This window comes from Lepidochelys kempii, chromosome 20, assembly GCF_965140285.1.
Source record: "Lepidochelys kempii isolate rLepKem1 chromosome 20, rLepKem1.hap1, whole genome shotgun sequence".
In the NCBI taxonomy this organism is placed as follows: domain Eukaryota; kingdom Metazoa; phylum Chordata; order Testudines; family Cheloniidae; genus Lepidochelys; species Lepidochelys kempii.
In genome coordinates this window covers 22,550,678-22,572,462 of record NC_136399.1, presented here as the reverse complement: position 1 = coordinate 22,572,462, position 21,785 = coordinate 22,550,678, and the positions used below count along the sequence as shown (strand labels likewise).

At 59.7% G+C, this 21,785-nt stretch overlaps 1 protein-coding gene across 4 annotated transcripts in view; it reads right to left on the bottom strand.

Annotated features, from left to right (window-relative positions):
- ADGRL1 (adhesion G protein-coupled receptor L1) overlaps nt 1–21,785 on the bottom strand; it is a 101,803-nt gene that overhangs the window by 58,210 nt on the left and 21,808 nt on the right. For all 4 annotated transcript variants that reach the window (XR_012155691.2, XM_073318301.2, XM_073318297.2 and 1 more), the window contains exon 2: nt 5,437–5,616. Coding sequence is in view for 3 of the 4 variants with exons in the window: in XM_073318301.2 (XP_073174402.1) it covers nt 5,437–5,506 (70 nt within the window). In the remaining variant the exon portion in view is untranslated. The remainder of the gene's footprint in view (nt 1–5,436; nt 5,617–21,785) is intronic.

The window sequence follows — 21,785 nt, the reverse complement described above, 5'->3', positions numbered from 1 at the left end:
CCCAGGGCTGCATTTTAAGGCTCACGTGTGGCAGGATGTTTTGCCCAGATCCAGACGTCTCTCACCACGCGCTCAGCTCCCCGCACCGCCCGTGACCCACTTTCAGGCAGCGGCTGAGCCGACAGTCTCGCCAATGTGCTGAGCAAATTCCCTGCAATCCCTCCGAATTCCCCCCCCCCCCCATCTCCCGTGTCACAAGGACCAGCCGGGAGGAGAGATGAGAATTAAAACCACCCAGAGGGATTTTAAAGAGGAAACCAGGACTCCTGGTTCTATCCCCAGCTCTGGGAGGGGAGTGGGGTCTAGGGGTTAGAGCGGGGGGTTGGGGGCAGCTTGGGGCCTGGGTTCTGTTCCCGGCTTTGCACTAACTTGCTGTGTGACCCTGAGGCAGGCTGTGGATCTCCCCACTGCTCGCCTCCCCAGTGGGACAAACAGCCGGGTTGCATTAAGGCCAATGGAACAGAACAGGCCGGAAGAAGCAGCTGCACTGCCTGATGCGCGCACCAGGGGGCGCTGCCTCAAGGGGCGGCTGGCTGCACAGACACATGCTGCTGCCCCTCTCAGCAGCATCTGCCCCCTGCAGGCAGCGCCTGGCACTGCCTCCACTGGCGGATAGGGGAGAGTGTTTCCTTTCCAGAGCTGCAGGCTGTGGGTTCAAGTCCTGCTGAGGGGACAGGGGGCGCGGACTGGGAGGCTCCCTGAGGAGGGGGGACTGTGCCCCCAAAGAGAAGGTGGGGACTGGCTACCAACATGGCTGCTCTGCTGCCTATGTAATCCCCCCCCCCCCCGCCACATACACAGGTGGGGCAGAAGCAGAGAGGGGGGTGAAGGGAGGTCTAAGAGTCGGCATGCGCTCTAACCACTAGACTCCCCTCCCAGAGCTGCAGACAGAACCCAGGTGTTCTGCTGCCACGCAGTGCTGTGAACAGAGAAGGGGAAGGGCAGAGGCAGTGCACAGTGGGGGGCCCCCTCCCTCCAGGTTGGGGCAGCTGGGATCGCAGGCGGGCTGGCAGCTCGTGCCCTGGCAGTGGTACGGGAAGGAAACCAAGGAGACCAGCCTCCTTCTGCCAGGCCTTTGGGGAGCCCTGGCTGCGGCTGGTTCCAGACCCACCACCAGGAGGCGCTGGTTGGCCTGAGATTCCCCACATTGTTCTGGCCATTCCTGTCATGGGGGACGTTCACAAATTGGGATTTGTCCCCTGTCCAATACGGGCAGACAGGGAGGGGGATGGTGCCCACCCTGGCCAATGGGGCAGGAGGGGGTTGAACCTGGGACCTCCAGCATTAAAAGCATATGAGCTCCTACCATGTGAGCTAAAAGACCTACTTCTTTAGCTGGCAGCTGAAGGAGGTTGTTATCCCCTATGTGGACCAGCCGCTGCCCTTATGGGGCGGGAGCACAGTGTATTTAGCTAGTGTGTTACACCTCAGCCACCTCCCCTGGTGGGGATCCTGGAACAACCTCCATCCCAAACGCCTGTCGTCTGCGATCCCTGCCACGTCTCCCCACAACTGCCCCCATCCCATTTCCTGAAGCCCAAGGCAGAGATTCCCAGTGCTCCTGTCCCTAAGGGCTCTGTCCCTGGGGCAGATAATAGCCACACCCAGGGTGCCCTGGCCACGCCCCTGATCCACCCTCAATGCCAGGATCTGGGAGCAGGGCAGGTGCAGGGCCCTTACACTATTTCCAAATCGGGGGGGAGGGGATTCTCAGGGGGCCACGTGCAGCCCTTTTATGGCACTGGTGGAGGATGGGGGGAGGATGGGGGTCCGGGCGTCAGGCCCTGCAGCATCCTGAGGAGCGGGGCGGGGGACAGGGCAGTGCAGACAATGGGCCATGGTGTGAGCCCCCCCGTCTCCCCTTGTTGGCGGCTTAGAACAACACAAAGGTGCCCGAGGCCAGGGCTTGAAACCCCAGGAGCCAGGGACTGAAGCGGGAGCCGCAGGAGACAGAGCCAGGCAGGTGATTAAAGGGATGGCAGGAGCATTATGGGAGATTTGCTCATGCTCCCCCGACCTTGGCAGCTACCCCTCAAAGGGAGTGGAGAATGGAGCCATCTCTGGCCCGGGCCCCTGTGGTGAGCACGGGGCCTGACAGGGGAGAAAGAGGGAGGGGGGGACAGGCTGGGTGAATTGTGGGGGGCTGGAGCGTGCGAGCGGGTCTTTGTGAGTGTTTGATGTGGGGGTGGGGGAGCATGTGTTTGTGTGGGCAAAGGGGTGCGTTTGTGTGTGCAATTGTCCATTTGTGTGTGCAACTGTCTGTGCATGCATGCCTGTGTGTCCATTTGCCTGGATATGAGTGTGTGTGTACTTCTCTGTATGTTCTTGTGCATGGGTGGGCCTTGGGCTCTGTGTCCACGGGCTGTAGGGGTTAGGGCGCAGGCATTTGTGTCTCCACAACACTGCCCTCTGGTGAGCACAATCTGAACCACTCAGCTCTGTGTCCTATGCCCTACACTTCCCCCAGCCAGTGGGGATTCTCCAGTGATTCTGGTTGAAATGGGAATAACAATAATATCTGAGACGCACTTTGCCCCTGGGATACAGGAACACACCATGGCGTGTGGTGCGTACGACCACGCCCTCTGCAGATGTGATACTGACGACCTAGCTCAGTCCCCAGAACGGCGCCCCCTAGTGGTGGATCAGTCCCATCAGCCTCATGTTCAGCCTTTGCTCTCCGGTGGGGCTGGGGGCAAGCCAAGCCTTGGGGCCCAGCCCCCCTCACTCACAGTAGAGTCCTAGTTTTAAACCTTCCTCCCCTCCTCCGCCGTCTCTTCCGGGATCTAACTTTAGAAGCGGAAGCAGAATGCGCTGAGATGATCAGATTAAACAGGAATCTCCCCCACCCCCCACCTACCACCCCCCTCCCTGGCGTGGGGACCATGACAACGCTACCCATGGGGTGGGGGTGGGGTGAGACGAGGCAGCCGTAAGTCTGTGCAAAGGGTCCCGTGCAAAGCGCACTCAGCCCCTTCCATGCTCTTTCATCTCTGCTGTGTCCTCTTAACAAGCCCCCCACCTGCTCCCATAACATGGTTTCCCCCAGTGATAGCAAGAGACAGTCCCTACCCCAAACTAAAGAGGACGGGAAACTGAGGCACAGAGCGTGGAAATGATTTGCCCAGTGTCACTCAGCAAGACAGTGGAAGAGCCAGGGATACAACCCAGGAACCCTGATTTCCAGCCTCCCCTCCCCGCCATGCTCTAACCACTAGACACCACTCCCCTCCCAGAGCTGGGGATGAAACCCAGGAGTCCTGACTCCCACCCACCCTCTATCCACTACACACCACCAGAACCTGAGCCACCATCTAGAGCAAGGGGACGTTTCTCTCTGGTGACCTGTTCTATGTCTACCCCTTGCCCCACCCGCACTGGGGCCCCAGGGCTCCCTGTTTCGCTCTTCTGAGCACAGATTCATCCCCCACTATCCTGATTTCCATCTCCTCCCTCCCTGACAGCTGGTGAGGCTGGGCTGCCTTCACAGAGCTGCTCTGCTGACTCACCCGACCACCAGACCTGGTGGCTCTCATTAATGTCACCCAGAAACCTTGGAGCCCCAGGGATAGAGCCGAATTGAAACTTCTCTGGGGTGTAAATCCAGACTAACTCCATAGTAAGCCCAGATCCTGCTCTCGGTTAGACCTGGGTGTAAATCTGGAGTAACTCCACCAAACCCAGCTCCTGCTCTCCCCTGAGCCAGGTGTAGCCGACATTGGGCTGCAGCCTGTCATGGCTCTCCCCTCCCCCATATAACCCCTCCCCCCGGCACCCCTGCATTCAGCTCCCTCTGCTCAACGCCCTGATCGAAGCTGGAAAGGGACCAGATTACCCGTTGGGTCCCATGTGCCCCTCCCCATGTCCTCTTTGAAGTCTCCTGGCCTGGCACCCTGCCCCCCTTTGGACGCCCTGCCCAGAGTTCCCGTTGTGGCAGGCCGGGGCGAGCGCCTCACGGGGTGCCGGCTGGAAAGGGGGGGGGGGATGGAGGAGTAGAGCAAAGGAACAACGCAGGGGATGGCAGCATCTGGGGATCTCAAGCCCCCCATGGGAGCCCCCCAAAGATGCCCCCTCTGGCTCTCCGCTAGCTCTCCCCCTGCTCAGCTGCACCCCGAAGGGTTAACAGCTGGACAGCGGGACCCACCCGCACAGGGAACCCAGCGCCCCCAGATCGCCCTTGAGCAGAGCGTGGGCAATCCAGGCACAAGCGCTTAATGATAATAACTGACCCTGAGCGAGCAGGGCGCTGTCTGAACAGCAAGGAGTCAGAGACACCAGCCAGGGACTCATGGTAACAGCTTGGAGGGTACTGCGGGTGGTGAATGAGATCAGGGTCCCCTTGTGCCAGGCGCTGCCCAGACCCCGACTGGGAACTGCAGCCAATGGGAGCTGCGGGGGCGGTTCCTGCGGGTGGAGGCAGCGTGCAGAGCCGCCTGGCCATGCCTCCTCCCAGCTGCCAAGGGACATGTCGCCACTTCCAGGAAGCCCCCTGAGGTAAGCCTGGAGCCCGCACCCCTCACCCCCTTCCACGCCCCAACCCCCTGCCCCAGCCCGGAGCCCCCTCACGTCCCCTGAACCCCTCATTTCTGGCCCCACCCCAGAGCCCACACCCCCAGCCGGAGCCCGCACCTTAACCCCCTGCCCCAGCCTGTGAAAATGAGCGAGTGAGTGAGGGTGGGGGAGATTGAGGGACAGAGGGAGGGGGGAATGGAGTGAACAGGGGGCGAGGCCTCAGAGAAGGGGTGGGGTAGGGGATGGGGCAATGGTGTTCAGTTTTCTGCCGTTAGAAAGTTGGCAACCCTAGGTGCTGCCCAGACCCTGACCGAGGTCAGGGCCTCCATTGTGCCAGTCGTGGCTCACAAGAGAATCTTCCTCCCTGCATCTGCTTCTTCCTTACAGAGGCGCTGTGGTGGGGGGAGACCAGAGCTGGGCTAGCAGGGGGCTGTGGGTCAGGATTGAGGGGCACCAGCAGAGCTGGGGAGAGGAGGAGCCCAGGGCAGGGGCTGTGGGTCGGGCCGAGGGGATCTGCACAGCTGGGGGGCACCCATGGCAATATTCTCCCCACTGACGCTGTCGGACCCTGAAGCTGGATGGTAGAATCTAAGAAGCCAAGACCCCCATGGGACCACAACCCCCCACCCCCCAAAGAGCCAGGAGTGTCCCTCCGCTCCCCCTCCCAGCCCTGCAGCGCCCCCCTTTCCCTATCCCTGCGAGCACTGGGGGACATGTCTCCCCTCTGGGGGGCACTGCAGGGGGAGGGGGGCAGGCTTTTCAGCAGCCCCTAGTGGTGACACTAGGCAATGCAGGCTGCAGATCTCGGGGGAACCCAGGGTCTATCTGCGTCCCTGGTGCAGCTGGAGATCGGGCGCGCCCTGGAGATCCCCAGAGCCCCTCTCCCACCATACTCCCCCACCCGCTGTGGAGCCCCCGTCCTACCTTGTGTGGCTGAGGTGACGAGGATGGTGGTGACGCAAAGGCTCCAGAGGGCGTGGGCGAGGCGGGCCATGGCGCCGGCCGGGCGATCGGCACACTCGCTCCCTGGCAGGGCTCTCAGTGGCCCGAGCCCGGGGCCTCTCCCGGCATCACACAGGAGGGACGATCCGGCAGACGGCAAGCCTGGGGGAGGGAGCGGGGAGAAGCCATGAAACAAGCTGGGGGGGGGGCTGCGGGGTTCACCCCATCCCAAGCGCGGCAAGAGCCCCCTCCTCCATCTCCCACATCAGTAACACCACCTTTGGCGAGGGGAGTCCCCCCTCTGACCCGGGGGCTAACAGGGGTGCCCCCCCGCCCCAGCCCATCTATTCTCCAGGGCAGGGATTGGCAACACCCAGCCCCCTGGCTCCCCAAGTCCACAGCCAGGTAGGGCCAACCCTGGCACGGGAAGGGTTAATAATGGGCTGACACAGCTCTGTGAGCTCCGAGGGCGAGTGGGGTGTCGTGGTAACAGAAGAGGGGGGCTGGAAGCCAGGACTCCTGGGTTCCCTCCCCAGCTCTGGTGCTCCTGTGCCTTAGTGGGGAGTGCTGCTCCGGGGGGGACGCGGGCCGGGGGCCCAGCCGGGCGGGTAATGCCAGCTCCCCCAGGGCAGTGCTGACAGCTGCGTGCCAGGCTCCAGTGCCCCGGCTGGCAAAGCCCCTGCAGGTTCCTGCCCGACGGCTCGGCTGGGGCCTCTGCGCTCATCAGTGTCAGAGCTCCCACGCAGCGACTCACTGGCCCCGGGGGACCCTGGCGACTCGAGGGGGCCCTGGGGGAGAACAGCTGAGCCATGAAGGTGGAACCACCTTGGGCAAAGAGCAGAGTGCTGGATCACAGAGCTGGCTTCAGACAGGACTCCTGGGTCCCGTTTCCCCCTGCCTGCGGAGGGGAGGGGGGGCGGGCTAGTGTGGAGAGCAGGGGAGCTGGGAGTCAGAACTCCTGGGTTCCATCCCTGGCTATGGGAGGGGAAGATGAGTAAGGACTAAGGGTCGACTCCCAGCTCTGCTGAGTGAACTTGGGTCAGTTCCCCTTGTGCCTCAGTTTCTCCACCCCTGATATGGGAAGAAGAGCCCTTCCTAACTCTGGTGGGGGTAGGGGTAAGGCTCTCAGAGCTTCTATAGTCACATAAAACTAGAGCTCTGTCCCTCTCAGCTGTTGCTGGAGGCCTCATAGCACTGAATGGGGCTAGGGGCCCCCAGAGCCCTGCACTGGGGTTGTGGGGGATGACACTTGGGCAGGAGAGAGGGTGGATTGGGGGGGAAGGTCAGAGATAGGCAGCTCTTGGGGGCATGGGGGGGCGCTGAGGACAGGGCAGCCCCAGCAGCGCCCCCGGAGCAGGGGGTTCTAGTCATTCACCTGGGATTGAGCCAAGCCAGGGATGCCAACACATAGCAATGGGCCCGCGGCATGGGCCAGCAGGAGGGCGGGGCGCATGGGTGTCTGAGCCTCTCATAAATTTCCCAGCCCCTGAGTGGAGAACAAAGGAGGCTGGCTGGGGGTGGAGCTGCCCCCCCCCCAAATATCACAGCCTGGGAAGAACAGCGTGTGCTGGGAAGGAGGGCCTCCCCCCGGCTATATCTTGCTGCCAGCATGTCCTAACCACTCATCTCCCAGTCCCCGGGCACGGGGAGATGGCAAACCAGCCCCTCCCTCCCCCAGCACTGCACTGGGGTCAGCACCGACTGTGAGGGGAGAGCCCCTGGGCTCGCCCCTTAGAGACAGGCCGCGGATCTCCCCACCATCTGCGGGCCCAGCTCATCCCTGCTTAACCAGAGATGGGATCTAGTGGTTACAGCTGGAGGGCTGGGAGTCAGGACTCCTGGGTTCTTTCCCTGGCTCTGGGAGAGGGCTGGGGCGTAGCAGTTCGAACAGGCCAGGCTGAGTGACGCTGGGTTTGGCGAGGGATCCCGGACACTGGGAGGTCCCCCGTGGCCTGGAGCCCTGGCCAGCAGGACCCCGGCTGTGCCATCCACACGCATCTCTCCCTCCCGCCCGGCGGCAGGAGCAGGGCCTGGCGTGCAGGCAGCCCATGTGAGTGGAGCTTTCCAAGGCTCTCCTAATTACGGCTTCCTGGTCTCTCCAGGAGGCGGCTCGGTCTCTTGGGCGAAGACATCGCGGTTTAAGAAACTGCCTAATTACATCTAAAACTGCCAAATTATAGCAGGTCCGCTGGGAGGGGCGGGGTGTGGTGTGTGGCAGGCAGAACACATGCCTGGGCTCTGGCCCCAGCTCGGGGGAGAGCAGTAGGGGTTATTGGTTAGAGCAGGCAGCTGGGAGCCAGGACTCCTGGGTTCTATTCCCGGCTCTTGGAGGGGAGCTGGGTCTAGTGGTCACAGCAGGGAGGTTGGGCATCTGGCCTCCTGGGTTCCCTTGCCACATCCTGGTGTGACTCACGAGCAAGTGCTTTGCCCCCTTCTGTGCCTCGGTTTCCCCCCTTTGCCCCCTTCTGTGCCTCGGTAGAATGAAACTAATGAAGGTGGGCCCAACACTCAGGCGACCTGGAAGGTTTTGGTGATGCGAACGCTTTGGGACCCTTGATAGATGCAAGTCGGGTCCTGATCGTTATCAGGAAAAACCAGAACGGGACCCTCACACTACTGCAGGGATCGCTGTGGGGCAAAATGATCACCATGGTGACCTAGCTAGGGCCAAGCAAATCGCTCAGATGAGGGCCCTGCATCAGAGCCCTTTCCCAGTGAGTCGGAGCGGGAACTGAGGGGTCCAGGCCAAATTCTAGCATTAATTCTACAATCCTGGTCCCCTAATTTCCCCCCTGTCGCTTCTTCCCGTGGAATAGCCACTTGTTCTTGTTCTAAAGTGTCTGACAGTGATGGTGGGTGGCAGTGAACCGGCTGCCACGCCTCACCCCAGAAGTGGCTGCATTTCAGGATCCCTGTGACTGCTAAACAGCTGCTGAGTGAGCCCTACCCCAGAGGCAGTGGAACCTCAGTGCTGGGTGAATGACCCCCATGTGGTGTCTCTGTGTGCTGCCAAGCAGCTGCCATGCTTCACCCCAGAGGTGGCTGTTTTTCTCTGCTCTGAATGAGTGACTTTTGAGTACTGTGTGCTTATACTCTGGCTGTGCCCCATCCCAGAGGTGGCAGAATCTCAGTACTGGCCAAGAGGTCCCTGTGTAGTGTCAATACATCCTGAAAAGCAGCTGCCATTCTCCACACCAGAGGTGGCTGCCTTTCAATGCTGGGCAGGCAAGTCTCATACAGTGTTACTGCATGGCTGTTAAAGAGCAACCACACCCCACCCCAGAGCTGGCTGCAATGCTCAATTTATAAAGCACCCTAGCTCCATTAGGGTGCAATACATTGTTTGGAACCCAAAACTAATCCTGGGGCCACAAAGTGGGTTTCATCCCCCCACACCCTGCTTGCGGCATGTCCCTGCTTTAGCTTCTCCTCGCAAAGGTGCCTCCCAAGCTCCCTGGAAAGCCCCAGCAAAGGGCAGCGAGATGAACAAGTGCCTGGAAATCTCCTACTCCAGCACCAACAGATTTATTGGCTTTCGGAGCCCTGGATTCCTGACCCAGCAACAGCGGCTCCCTGGAAACTCCCCACAGCCTGCAATGGGGCTGCTAAGTCTGCACATACAAGAGGCTCCTTTCTACGGCATAGGTTGTGACCAGGATGTGGGGGGCCCCATTGTGCCAGGTGCCGCACAGACCCCGAATAAGATCAGGGCCCCCTTGTGCCAGGCGCTGCACAGACACAGTGAGAGGTTGTCCCTACCCTATAGAGCTCACCGCAACAGACAAACGGAAGGATCATACCCCCTTATTTTACAGAAGGGGAAACTGAGGCACCAGGGGACGCAGTGACTCACACCAGGCTGCATGGGGAGTCAGTGGCAAAGCAGGAATGGAGCCCAGCTCTCCTGACTCCCAGCATCTGACCCACAAGCCCAACCTGCATCAGTGGGTCACGACCTTTTAGCCCTGCAGCGAAGGGCTGGGCCTTTTGCAGCACCCCTGTGTGCCTGTCCGGCTGCTCCAGCCACAGGGCCGGGGCTATTTTAGGACATGCCATATCTCAGTGCCCGGTGGGCGGGACGGTCCCCCCCGTCACCCCTCTCCAGGGACCCTTCCAGCCTGGATCCTGCCTCTGCGCTCCGCGGCACGGAAGCTGCCGTCAAATGAGAGGGAATTTGGAGCAGTGCAGCGAAAATTATTAAGGGTCTCGGAGGATTAAATTACAAGGGGAGATTAAAAGAACTAAACACGACTAGCTTGGCTAGACGGCGGCTAAGGAGTGCTCAGATAATTGTCTGGGAGTAGCTGAAGGATGTAAATATTGAACGGGGGGTGGGTGGGACGGGAATTATTTGAGAGGAGATTTTAAACTCAAGTGCAGCGTGGTCATGTGGTAAAGCAACCTGGGGCAGGATGCGGGAAATCTGGGCTCAAATCCCACCGCTAACACCAGCAGGCCGGGTGAATCAATTCACTGCTTTGTACTCCCATTTCTCCTGCAATTTGCAAATCCTCTCTTGGTCTGTTAGAAGGACGATGCTGGGCTTAGAGTAAGGCAGCTAGGGTGCTAAGACGGGCTATGGGGAAATGGGCTCTCCTCCACGGCAAATATTCTCTGTGACCCCTGCGGGAGTCTCTCTGTGGCTCCATTTCCCCATAGGTAACATGGAGATAACAGTCCTGCCCTATCGCACAGGGGGACTCAGATACTATGGGAAGGGGATTCTTAGGGGCTGGGATTGCCTTAGTACCACGGTGGTGAGGGGTTTCAAGCCCCAGCAGAAGAACCTTGGCTCCTGTGGCCCTGAGGGCAGCAGGGAAAAGCTGGCTTCAGAGGAGAAAAAAAGAAACCCGAATTCATTGCTATTTTGTAAAACAAATCTCATGATTTTTAAGCCCGTCTCACAGTGTCGGGGGCCCGGTTCATGTCCGGGGCTGGCAACGCTGCCATCTCTTGCTATGTTTGTACAGCCCCTGGCACAACGGGTGCTGAGCTCAGTTGGCACCATTCTTTATTATTCTGGGGCGGGGCAGCGTGGCCTAGGACTGGGACTCCGGAGCCCTGGGCTCTATTTTCGGCTCTGCCGCCGGCCTGCTGGGTCACCTGGGGCAAGTCCTGCCCCGCTCTGTGCCTCAGTTTCCCCCGCTGTAAAGAGGGGATAATGCGATTGACCTTCCTTTGTAAAGTGCTTGGCGCCCGACTGATGAAAAGGGCTAGGTCAGAGTCAGGGATCGTGATCCATTTGTAATGTGGCAGCACCCAGGAGCCCCCAATACGGATCAGGACCCCATTGTGCCAGGCCCCGCCCCCAAGAACCGACAGTCTATGTCCAGTCTCTGCGTGGAGAGGTTATCTGAGGGGACATGCACTGGATAGGACCGCCGCAGGGCGAGGGGGCCGTTGTGGATCCTGGCTCCACTCACAATCCTTCCTCCCAGGGCAAGAGAGTCTCCTCCACCGCAGCCCTCGCCACGTGGCCAGCGGGCACAGCACAGCCTTCCAGGCAGACTCGCCCCTGCAGCTCCGCCAGGGTTTGCAATTAAAAGCCACAATTAACGGGACGACGTCACGCTGCATGAGTGGGGCACACGATCCAGCAAAGCCGCAGCGGTGGATTGTGCTATTGGCCACGGGCCGGCCCTGGGTGAGTAGCCGGCCCTCCGGCCTTGGTAGCCTGCTGGAGCTCTCCCTCTGGTCCTTTCACCACGCCGCCGAGCTCTTTAGTGGGTGGGCTCCGGATCACATGCCCTGGTTTCCCGCGGAGGGTCGGGGAACTTACTCCAGCTCACCCTGGGTGTGAGTGAATGGCAGCGTGGGGAAGAGAACCCAGGAGTCCCTGCTGCCTTTCTCAATCTCCCTCCACTCCCAGAGCCGGAAATAGAACCCAGGAGTCCTGACTCCCAGCGCCCCCACTCCCTGGCTCTACCCAGCAGACCTCACTCCCCTCTCAGAGCCGGGAAGAGAACCCAGGAGTCCTGGCTTTCTGACCCCACCCCACCCCCAGCTCTACCCAGCCGATCTCACTCCCCTCCTGGAGCTGGGAAGAGAACCCAGGAGTCCTGGCTCCCCGGCAAGCCCCCCTCCCGTTTGACAGTGGGATCTTTACTGACAAAGGCCCTTACTCTAGAACCCGTGACGCATCTCCATGGTAACAGCTCATCTTCGCAGCTCCTTGACACTCAGATCCATGTTAGGCTGGGGGGAGCTGGAGGGTGGAGGGGGAGGCAAAGGGGGGAGGGGGACAAAGAGAGGGGGAGCGGGATGGCTTTGAAATCAGCAATCAAGCCCCCGGCTGCTCATCAGGCAAAATCAAACCCACCTGCATCCACCCTGCCCCCGGATCTGGGGGTGCCCAGAGAGAAACGAGCCCTTGTCAGCCACATCCCGGCCCAGCCGCCCTCCCCCCGCAAACATTGTGCTCTCCCAGCCTGTGCGAATGGCAGCGGCACCCCGCTGAGCTGCCAGCGGGCCCATCTAGCCCGGCGTCCTGGCATGGGGCAATCGACAGCCCCGGGCGAGTGGTTAAGGCACCGTGTATTGAAGGAGTCCTGGAACTGAGCTGGGAAATCAGGGTCGTCCCTGCTTTATCCGAGGCAAAGAAAGCCTGAAATGGTTGGTTTTCCTGCTTGAAATTCGAGTCCCGTCCCCTCTGGGTGTCTCTGTGGAAAACTAGGGATCAGACCGGGTTCTGAGAGCAGTGATTCCACGCACACCACAGCTCATTCACGCTGGGAAGTGAGTGGGTTTGAAAAAATATCTGAGCTGTTTCAAATCCCAGGGTCTGACGCTCCCACTGCTTTGCCCTTTTACACCAGGGCATGGTGTACGTCAAACACAGCAGTTTCACACTCTCCTTACACTGGTGCAAATGAGCACTCAAAGTCACGGATAAACCAGGAGCAGAGTTTGCATTTAGTACTGGTGATGGCTATTGAACTCAAACACCCAAGGAGCAGCTGGGAGAAAATATGCCTCTGTTAAAGAAGCAACACCTCACCCCCTTGCGCTTCCAATTAGAGCTGATTTCTCTGATTTCAATCTCTGTCGTTAAAACGTGGTTGCTAACATCAGCTAGTTAAGGGCGTGTCTAGATAAGGATAGAAGGCTTGTTTTAACCCATGTTAGCTAACATCATTTAGACCAGGCAAGTTGTATTTTTACCCACATTAGCTAGTCAGGATGAAGCCTAGGACAGCAAAGCAGAGACATGAGCTGAAAGACAACCTGGCCTGTCCACACTGGACTTCTAAAACATGTGAGCAAATCCCTTTTTAAAATACACCTAGTCTAGACCTGCTCTGAGGCACTAGCTCAGGGGTGGGCAAACTTTTTGGCCCGAGGGCCACATCTGGGTATGGAAATTGTATGGCGGGCCATGAATGCTCACGAAATTGGAGGTTGGGGTGTGGGAGGGGGTTAGGGCTCCAGCTCGGGGTGCGGTCTCTGGGATAGGGCTGGGGATGAGGAGTTGCGGGTGCAGGAGCTGGGATCGAGGGGTTCAAAGGCAGGAGGGGGAACACGGCTGGGGCAGGGGGTTGGGGCGTGGGAGGGGGTCAGGGGTGTATGCTCTGGGTGGCGCTTACCTCAAGCAGCTTACCTCAAACAGCTCCCAGAAGCAGCGGCATGTCCCCCATCCAGCTCCTATGTGGAGGCACGGACAGGCAGCTCTGTGCGCTGCCCCCCTCCACAGGCGCCACCCCTGCAGCTCCCATTGGCTGCAGTTCCCGGCCAATGGGAGCTGCGGGGATGGCACGTGGGGCAGGGGCAGCGGGCGGAGCCCCCTGGCTGCCCCTACGTGTAGGAGCTGGAGGAGGGACATGCCACTGTTTCCAGGAGCCACGCGGGGTGGGGCAAGCCTCCCCTGCTCCCTGGCTGGAGCACCAGAGCAGGGCAAGCCCTGGACCCTGCTCCCCAGTGGGAGCTTGAGGGCCGGATTAAAATGTCTGGAGGGTCAGATGCGGTCTCCGGGCCGTAGTTTGCCCACCCCTGCACTAACTGGTTGTGTTGAATTTGCTCCTACTCAGCCAGTTAGCATGGGCTGAAAATCCACATTGTCTTGTGCAAACCCATTTTAGGCCCTGGGTTTTTAAGGCTGTGTTGATATAACTGTCTCTGGGACAAATCACTCCGTGCGACATCATTATACTGGTGCAAAAACTGCAGCAGGTCTAACCTACCTCCCCCCCACCGCCCCTCTTAGAATAACAATAATCCCTAGCTCTCATCGATCACCCAGCATCCGTAGATCTCAAAGCCCTTCACAAAGGAGGGCAGGACCAATTTGCAGATTGGGAAACTGAGGCAGAGGGCAGGAAAGTGACTCGCCCAAGGTTATCCATCAGGCCAGTGGCAGAGCTGGGAATAGAGTCCCAGTTCGGGGCTTCATCCCCTAGGCGTTTTGGCCCATAGATCAAATATATTCACAGCTTAGGTTACACGGAAAAACGAGCCGGGGTAGCCAACGCAGTGGACATGGTCTAGCAGTCCACATGGAGGAGGGAGCAGGTAGCTTTCTTGCAATCAAGTTAGCTCCCTCAAGCTAGCTTAACTCAAATGAAAACCCCAGTGCCAATTGCAGCTACCGTGGGTTTTTACAATGATTTTGTTCTGGCCAAACTACAGAAGGTGTCAGCAATGCCTGGCCTATAGCTAGCCTTGGCAGAAGTCCATTTTTGTATAGTTTCGACAGATAAGATCAATGTTTATTTTTAACCATTTCTTCCTCCCCTGCTCCCCCCCCCAGTTTTATCCGTTTCAGTTTTCACACTCGTGGGAAATTATGGGGGTGTGTGAAAGACAATAATTCTCTGATGACAGTAGAGGTTGAGATTCAAACCAGTTTATAACCATTCCAACGCACATTGTCACTGTCACATCTCAAAACACACCCAGTAAATTGCCTTAAATCAAACCTTCGCAAGCAGCATATTTCTTACTTCGCCTCTAAATATCCTCGCTGGGGTTTTTTTCGCGGGTTCGTGTGTGTCCGGTGAAATGGACGTTTGCCAACATCTCTGGATGAAAATGGAATCCTGCCCAGGCTAGCTATAGACAGAGTTTGCACCAGCATCACCAGGGGAGCTAGGAGTGTGATTATTTTACCGACAGTGATAGTGATCCAAATTCTACGGTGGACACAGCTAAACTGGCTTGTACCCTTCACCCCCGCCCGAAGGGGAAGAGTTACACAGAAATAAGCACATTTACACGAGCGTGACTGCATCTGCAGGAGGGGGTTGCACCATTTTAACTAGACCGGTGTATAATAATCTATCCGGACAGCTCCAACGGCTTCGTAAAGTTCCTACTGCCATGGGGAAACTGAGGCATAGAGTGACTTGCCCCGAGGGAAGTCAGTAGCGGAGTTGGGAACAGAACCCAGGAGTTCAGAACTTCATCCCGCTGCAGTAACCACTGAATCTCATTCCTCTCCCACGAGTCCAGCCTCCCTCCTCAAATGGCACAACCCATCCAGAGCTCGGGACAGAACCCAGGAGTCCTGATGCCCAGGTTCTGCCTCCTCTAGGTCCCACTCCCCTCACACAGCCGGAATAGAACCCAGGAGTTCTGGCTGTCAGCCCTAGTTCCTATCACGCAGGACAGGGACGGGCTGAGGATTTACGGAAGGAGAGAATTTTACACCCGGGTTATTGCAAGGGATCTTTAACGACAGTCACAGCTTTGCTTCGACCCTTTGTGCGAAAACCAGAAACTGCAGCACAGCGCCCCCTATCACCACATTGGGGTACTGGGGTCAGCGCTGACTGCATGAGGAGAGCGCCCCCTACCGAGCCCCCACCCCGCTCCCTGCAGCACAGCGCCCCCTGCTGAGCTGATAGGATCTGACAGGCTGCCCGTCCAGTAGACAGACAGGGGGTGTACAGGGATAGACGGACAGAAAGAGGGGGATGTACGGGGACAGACAGACAGGTGGTGAACAGGGATACAAGCCCCCCCTTGCCCACTCCCCTCAGCGCGCCTCGATGATGCCCCCGGCCCCTCTATCCCCCGCCAAGACAGTGGGTGCTGCCCTCCCCCATGGCACGGTGCCCCACAGCCGTTAGAAGGGAAGTGTGGCTCTGCCCCCCCGTCCCGGTGGCCGCGTGGCCTGGCACTCCTGGCTCCCATATGTGGCACGGGAGGGCGAGGAGTCGCCGGGGCTGGATTTAGTCTCCTCATTATGCAGGAAACACAATGTTCTGCTAAGGCTCTCCCGGAAGCGGGCGAGAGCTATTTGCAGGCTGGACCGCCTGCTCTCCCCCGCGCCTGCGGGCGGGCACAGCCCTGCTGCCAGCTAATCCCTGCCCTCTGGCCCGGAGCCCCCGCCGGGCCCTGCAGACCGCCCCAGGCAGGGGCCCCCCGGCTGCAGCCATGAGCAGGGAGCTGTCACAATGGGGCGGGTGGACTCGGCCTCGGGTCCCGGCTCCCCTAGGAAGGTTCTGTCCACACTACCAGGCGCACCCGTGTTGGCCTAGCAATTCACGGCGCTCTCCTGCGGCGTGTGGGGCGGCGGGCCTGACCGCACGCCAGCTGCCATCCCACAGTGCCTCAGCGAGTGGGCAGGGCGCACACCCAGGGGTCCCACGGCACCACGGGGGGCAGCATTGCATTCTGGGTAAATCCTCCGCTCACCGCAGGGCACAGTATCCACACCATGGGGAGATGCACAAGGAGCTGTCCGGGGCAGGGAAGGGCCGAGATGGTGGCACCGGCCAGGGTCCCATCTGCCTGCTGCTCCAATTGCACCCACAGACCCCAGCTGGACCCGCCGCGGTCTATGCCCAGAGAGCGACTATGTCGAGCCGGCCACGCCAGGAGCCGCAGCCTGGACAGGGACTGCTTTAGCCGCGTGGCTACGGCAGACTGGCCGCTGGCGGGAGCCGTTCACAGCCCAGGGAATGGGCCTGGCCCCCCCGGCGACTGCGGGGCACCCCGGGGAGTCTACCACAATGCACCACTACAGACCTGGCTGTGCTGGTGCATGCTGGGAAACTCTGGGCCTCGGCCCCCCAGCTGAGGCTAGACTATGGACCCCGTGGTGAGCTAAGAGAGCTGCCTCCGATCCCACCCGGCGGCTCTGCCCCCCTGAAAGCCATGACTCAGGGAAATGAAATCTCCTGGAATGGGAATGAAAGGCATCTAATCACCTCAGTGAGCCGCTAAAGCGCCCCTGGGGGCCAGGATTAGTGCCCAGCCCTCACACGGGTCTCCAAGCGCCCTGCAGCCAGTGAGCAACCCTGCACGCGAGGCCTTATCAGTAACAGGGAAACTGAGGCACCGGAGTGACTTGCTCAAGCTCTCACAGCAAGTGGGTGACAGAGCTGAGACTGGAACCCAGGCGTCCTGATTCCCAGCTCCCTGCTTCACCCACTAGACCCCACTCCTCTCCCAGAGCTGGGGATAGAACCCAGGAGTCCTGACTCCGAGCTCCTCCCACAATCTAACCATGGCTCCGCCGTCCTTCCCACACTTAGCCATGGGTCCCAGGAGCCCAGAGATCCAGTGTCCCCAAATCACCTTTTCCAGGATCAGGAGATCTGCCCCTTCCTGGGGCTCCCAGGCAGCACTCAGGGGTGGGTCCTGCTGGCAATCAGCTGGGTCCATCGAAATCTGGGGGGCTGGGTGCTGTCTGCAGGCAGACCCTGCTGGGCACACGGCCTGGCCTGCGTTTATGTCTTGTCTCTGCCCGGCCGCTCGCAGCCCCGGCCTGCTCCTGGATCCCCGGGTCAGGACTGATACTCTAGCAGGCGACGGTTACATTGCTACACTCAACCGTTCAACCAGGCTGGAGCCAATAAACTCCATCACCAGGAGAGAGACACCTTCCGCATTACAGCGGGCACCTGCCAATTACACAGCCGTTGTCACCCACAGCAGACGACACCCGGGCTTGTCACTGTGGCGTGCTGAGGGGCCGCAAGGTGGGGTTAGCGTTTGGGTGGGAGAGTGAGGAAACGGAGGGGGCAGGTGGCTCTGGAAGGGGCTGCTTTTCCCCCTGGAACAGGTCTAGGGGGCGCTGTGCTTTCCCCATGAGACCTGACCTAGGGCAAGTCCTTTCTTGGCTCTGTGCCTCAGTTTCCCTGAAAGCTGCTGGGGCAGGGACCGTGTTTCTGTGCAGTACCTGCCACGCTGGAGCCTCTGTGTGCTGCCAGAAACCCACTCACGACAGGCCACGCAGACGCTGCAGCTGGCTCTGGGTATGACAAGGTCCTGGAAGCATCACCTCGCAATAACAATCCAGGGCTGGCAGAGCGTTTGCCGGCACATCTCACAGAAGAAGGGGACACACTGGCTGGCGTGTGAGTCTGTGACAGGAGACCTAGGTTAAATTTTCTGCCCAGCCACAGCCTCCCGGGGTGAGTGAATGAGTCGCTCTGTGACTCAGTTTCCCCCAGTGGGACTATTAGCACTGGCTGGCCGCCCAGGGGTGCTGGAAGGGTAAAGGCCTAGGATGGGGTGGGGGCCATGTTAACCACAGGTGTGTGGGGCAGCGGGCCTGACCGCACGCCAGCTGCCATCCCACATCCCATCCCGCACCCCCCATTACCGCGCGGTAAGGTGCACAGCACGAATACTGTAGGCATGAGTGTTGGCCAGTTATACCAGCTGGACTGTATCGGTTTTCCCACAGTGCTGCTCACCGCTATCCCCCACAATACCTCGCAACAGGCCAGCTCAGCACTTGACCTAAGCGGAGAGGGAAACTTGCAAAGGCAAAATGCATGAATATCCGGCCCTGGCACAACCATCACAGACCGATACCCAGAACGCCAGCAGCCAAAACACAGCCGAGAAAGGTCCAGACCAGAACAACAAGCTCACGAGCTGGAACCACCTGGCGGGCTGGATCTTAGATGAGGTCTCACACACTCGCTAACGTGTCCTGTAAATGCGTGGGGGGTTAGGGGGTGTATCTTCCGCGCACGGGGAATACGCTGTGAGATAGGAACTGAAGAGCAATGCAGTGAATGGTGCGTATTTCGGGGGTGCCCTCAAAATCCGAGGTCCCGGGCTGAAGCCCCCAGTGCCGATCCAGCCCGGGGTAGGTCTCCTTTTCATACTGTTTTGTCTTCAGACAATATACATTTGGCTTCGGCGGGTTATTTGCAAGTGTGTCACACAACTGGCTGTGCCACGCATCACCGGTTCAGGGCTTGCTCACACCCAGCTTGTGCCACTCCAGATCCAATGGGACAAACCAGGTGTGAATTTCTACCAGGGAGGGGGAATTTTCCATTGGAACAAGTGGCCCAGGGATTGAGTCTCTGGCCTTGGCTGTTCTTGCCTAGGAACCTAGGAATTGGGCTAGTTATTGCGCCCAATACAGGGGGAAACTGGGTGAAATTCTCTGGCCTGTGATATCCAGGAGGCCAGACTAGATCATTTAATTCTAATAGTTCCTTCTGGCCGCTGGGAATCTCTGTATGTCCCAGTTCTGCTGTTAGGACATCACATGGGTCCCCTCCAGCATGATCATTGCTCTTAGCAGAGAGGAACTTTCTAGCCACAGGGTAAAGCTCGTGTCTACAGGAGACAGAACTTTGTCAGGGGCTGGTTGGGACATTGGAACTACCTGCCACATGAACTACGGACCAGCCCAAACATCCTGCACAAGGAGCTGGGTGCGTTCCTCCAACCAGCCTTCTGCCAGAAGTGCAGCCCAGGCATATAAAACAGACCCCATCACAGCAAACCAGTGCACGGCACACACGGCTCTAACCCTGGAGAGAGAGACTGAACCACACAGGACAGACGAGAGTCACGTTGCTTCGTGCTCTGGGAGCTGGGCCTTCCCTCCCCCATCCATTCTCCTTCACTACTGGAGCATCGATCCCCGCCCCTGCTCGGCAGTGACATCAGCCTCCCACCACCGGCTAGGGGCATCCAGCAAGACCCTTGGTGGGTTTGTAGCGCCCTGATCGAGGCTGGCCTGTGCAGGTTCTGTCTACACTAGCAGACTCCCCAATGGCTGTTTTCCTGAAAGCCCTGCTCTGGTTCCAACAGGAATGACTCCAGGGAAGCCCCAGGGTTTGTGTTACGCAGGAGGTCGCCCTCGATGATCACAATGCTCCCTTCTGGCCTGGGAAACTATGAATCAATTTCCTGTGGAGATGAATAAAAACATTTCCAGCCCAGAACAGCCCATCTAGTCCAGCGTCCCACCTCTGACAGGGGCCAGCTGCTGCAGAGGAAAGTGTAAGAACCTTGCAGTGGCAGCTGGGAGATAATCTGCCCCCACATCAGGTTTTAGCCTGGACACTAATAGCCAGAGATCGGCTTAAGCCTCAAAGCAGGAGGCTTTATCTCCCTGCCAATACGCCGCTGGCTGGACCGATTAATTCTGGATCGTCTCCTTCTCCAAGAAACGTCCAATCCCCCTTGGAAGCTCGCTAGGTTCTCGGTCTCGCCAACATCCAATGGCAGAGAGTTCCACAGGCTAATGCCACCTGGTGTGAAAAGGGGATTTTCTTTGGTCAGTTCTGAATCTGCCCCCTTTCAGCGAACAGACGCTCCTAATCCCCTTTCTCCCCCCCCACATACTTGGCATTATTACAGATCCTTTTAGCCCCCCCGTCGCACCCCGCTGTGAGCACAGAGACCTTTCCCTGCAGCATCAGGACAGGGTGGGGCAGCTTTGAAGGGCCCATGAGCAGCCCCTGGGGGCGGCTGTGAAGGGCTCCCAGGACTTCCGGCTGCTGGTCAGTTTCAATTTCTGCCCATGCAGCACCGGCCCCACTCTCCATGGTCCAGCCCATCCACTTTGGGCCCTGTGGGCATGTTCTTTCTCGGTATTTGCCAACTACACCGTGAGGCTGCGATCTTCCTACCAAACAGTGCCACGTTGGGGTGCGGGGGGGGGGGGGATCCATCTTTGTAACAGGCCGTGAAGCAGTAGCCAAGCAAAGGGCAATTTGCACGAGTCTCTCAAGAGCTCCTAGAGGCTGTGATTGAGACCAGGTCCTCTGTTGTGCAGGACACTGCACAGACCCCGACCAAGATCAGGACCCCGTTGTGTCAGGCGCTGCGCAGATACAGTCCCTGGTCCAAAGAGCTCACTCTTTAAATGGAGGGGAAACTGAGGCACAGAGATGGGAAGGGACTTGCCCAAGGTCACCAAGCAAAGGCAGGAAGAGAACCCAGGAGTCCTGAGACCCAAGGCAGAGCCCTACCCACTAGGCTGCACTGCCAGCTCGGAGCTCCCAGCCAGTGATTGGCAGGGCTGTGGTTTTCCAGGTGTTGTAGGGAGAGTGAGAAATGTAGTTCCCTTTAATCTTTCCATGCAGTGAGAGGCAGCTGCCCCAGGCATTGCGGGGAGGGGGCAGGTACCCCCAATATCCCACAGCACCGTGTCACATGTAGATTGCCCCAGGGCCCTCAGCAGTGGGGCACAAACCTGTCTCGGCGAAGCCCCTGTTATCAGCCCCCCGGTGGTGTGGCTGGGACCCTGCCCTCAGCTCAGGGACCCGCCATTTGCCCACCAGGCACCGTCCAAAGCCTTCAGCGCAGCTCAGCGGGGAGCCAGGTCCGGTGCAAAGATTCAAGTGGGGAAGATGGTGGTGGGTGGCACAGAAAGGGTTAATGTCTGCAGCCCCAGATAGCTTCAGACTGACTGAGAGCCCAGGGCTGGGCTAGCAGGGGGCTGCAGGTTGGGAGTGAGGGGCACCGGCAGAGCTGGGGAGGGGGCAGGGCTGGGCTAGCAGGGGGCTGCGGGTTGGGAGTGAGGGGCACCGGCAGAGCTGGGGGCAGGGGGGCAGAGCTGGGCTAGCAGGGGGCTGTGGGTCGGGAGTGAGGGGCACCGGCAGAGCTGGGGGCAGGGGGGCAGGGCTGGGCTAGCAGGGGGCTGCGGGTTGGGAGTGAGGGGCACCGGCAGAGCTGGGGGGGGGCAGGGCTGGGCTAGCAGGGGGCTGCGGGTTGGGAGTGAGGGGCACCGGTAGAACTGGGGGAGGGGGCAGGGCTGGGCTGGCAGGGGGCTGCAGGTCGGGAGTGAGGGGCACCGGCAGAGCTGGGGGCAGGGGGGCAGGGCTGGGCTAGCAGGGGGCTGCGGGTTGGGAGTGAGGGGCACCGGCAGAGCTGGGGGCAGGGGGGCAGGGCTGGGCTAGCAGGGGGCTGCAGGTCGGGAGTGAGGGGCACCGGCAGAGCTGGGGGCAGGGGGGCAGGGCTGGGCTGGCAGGGGGCTGCAGGTCGGGAGTGAGGGGCACCGGCAGAGCTGGGGGCAGGGGGGCAGGGCTGGGCTGGCAGGGGGCTGCAGGTCGGGAGTGAGGGGCACCGGCAGAGCTGGGGGCAGGGGGGCAGGGCTGGGCTAGCAGGGGGCTGCAGGTCGGGAGTGAGGG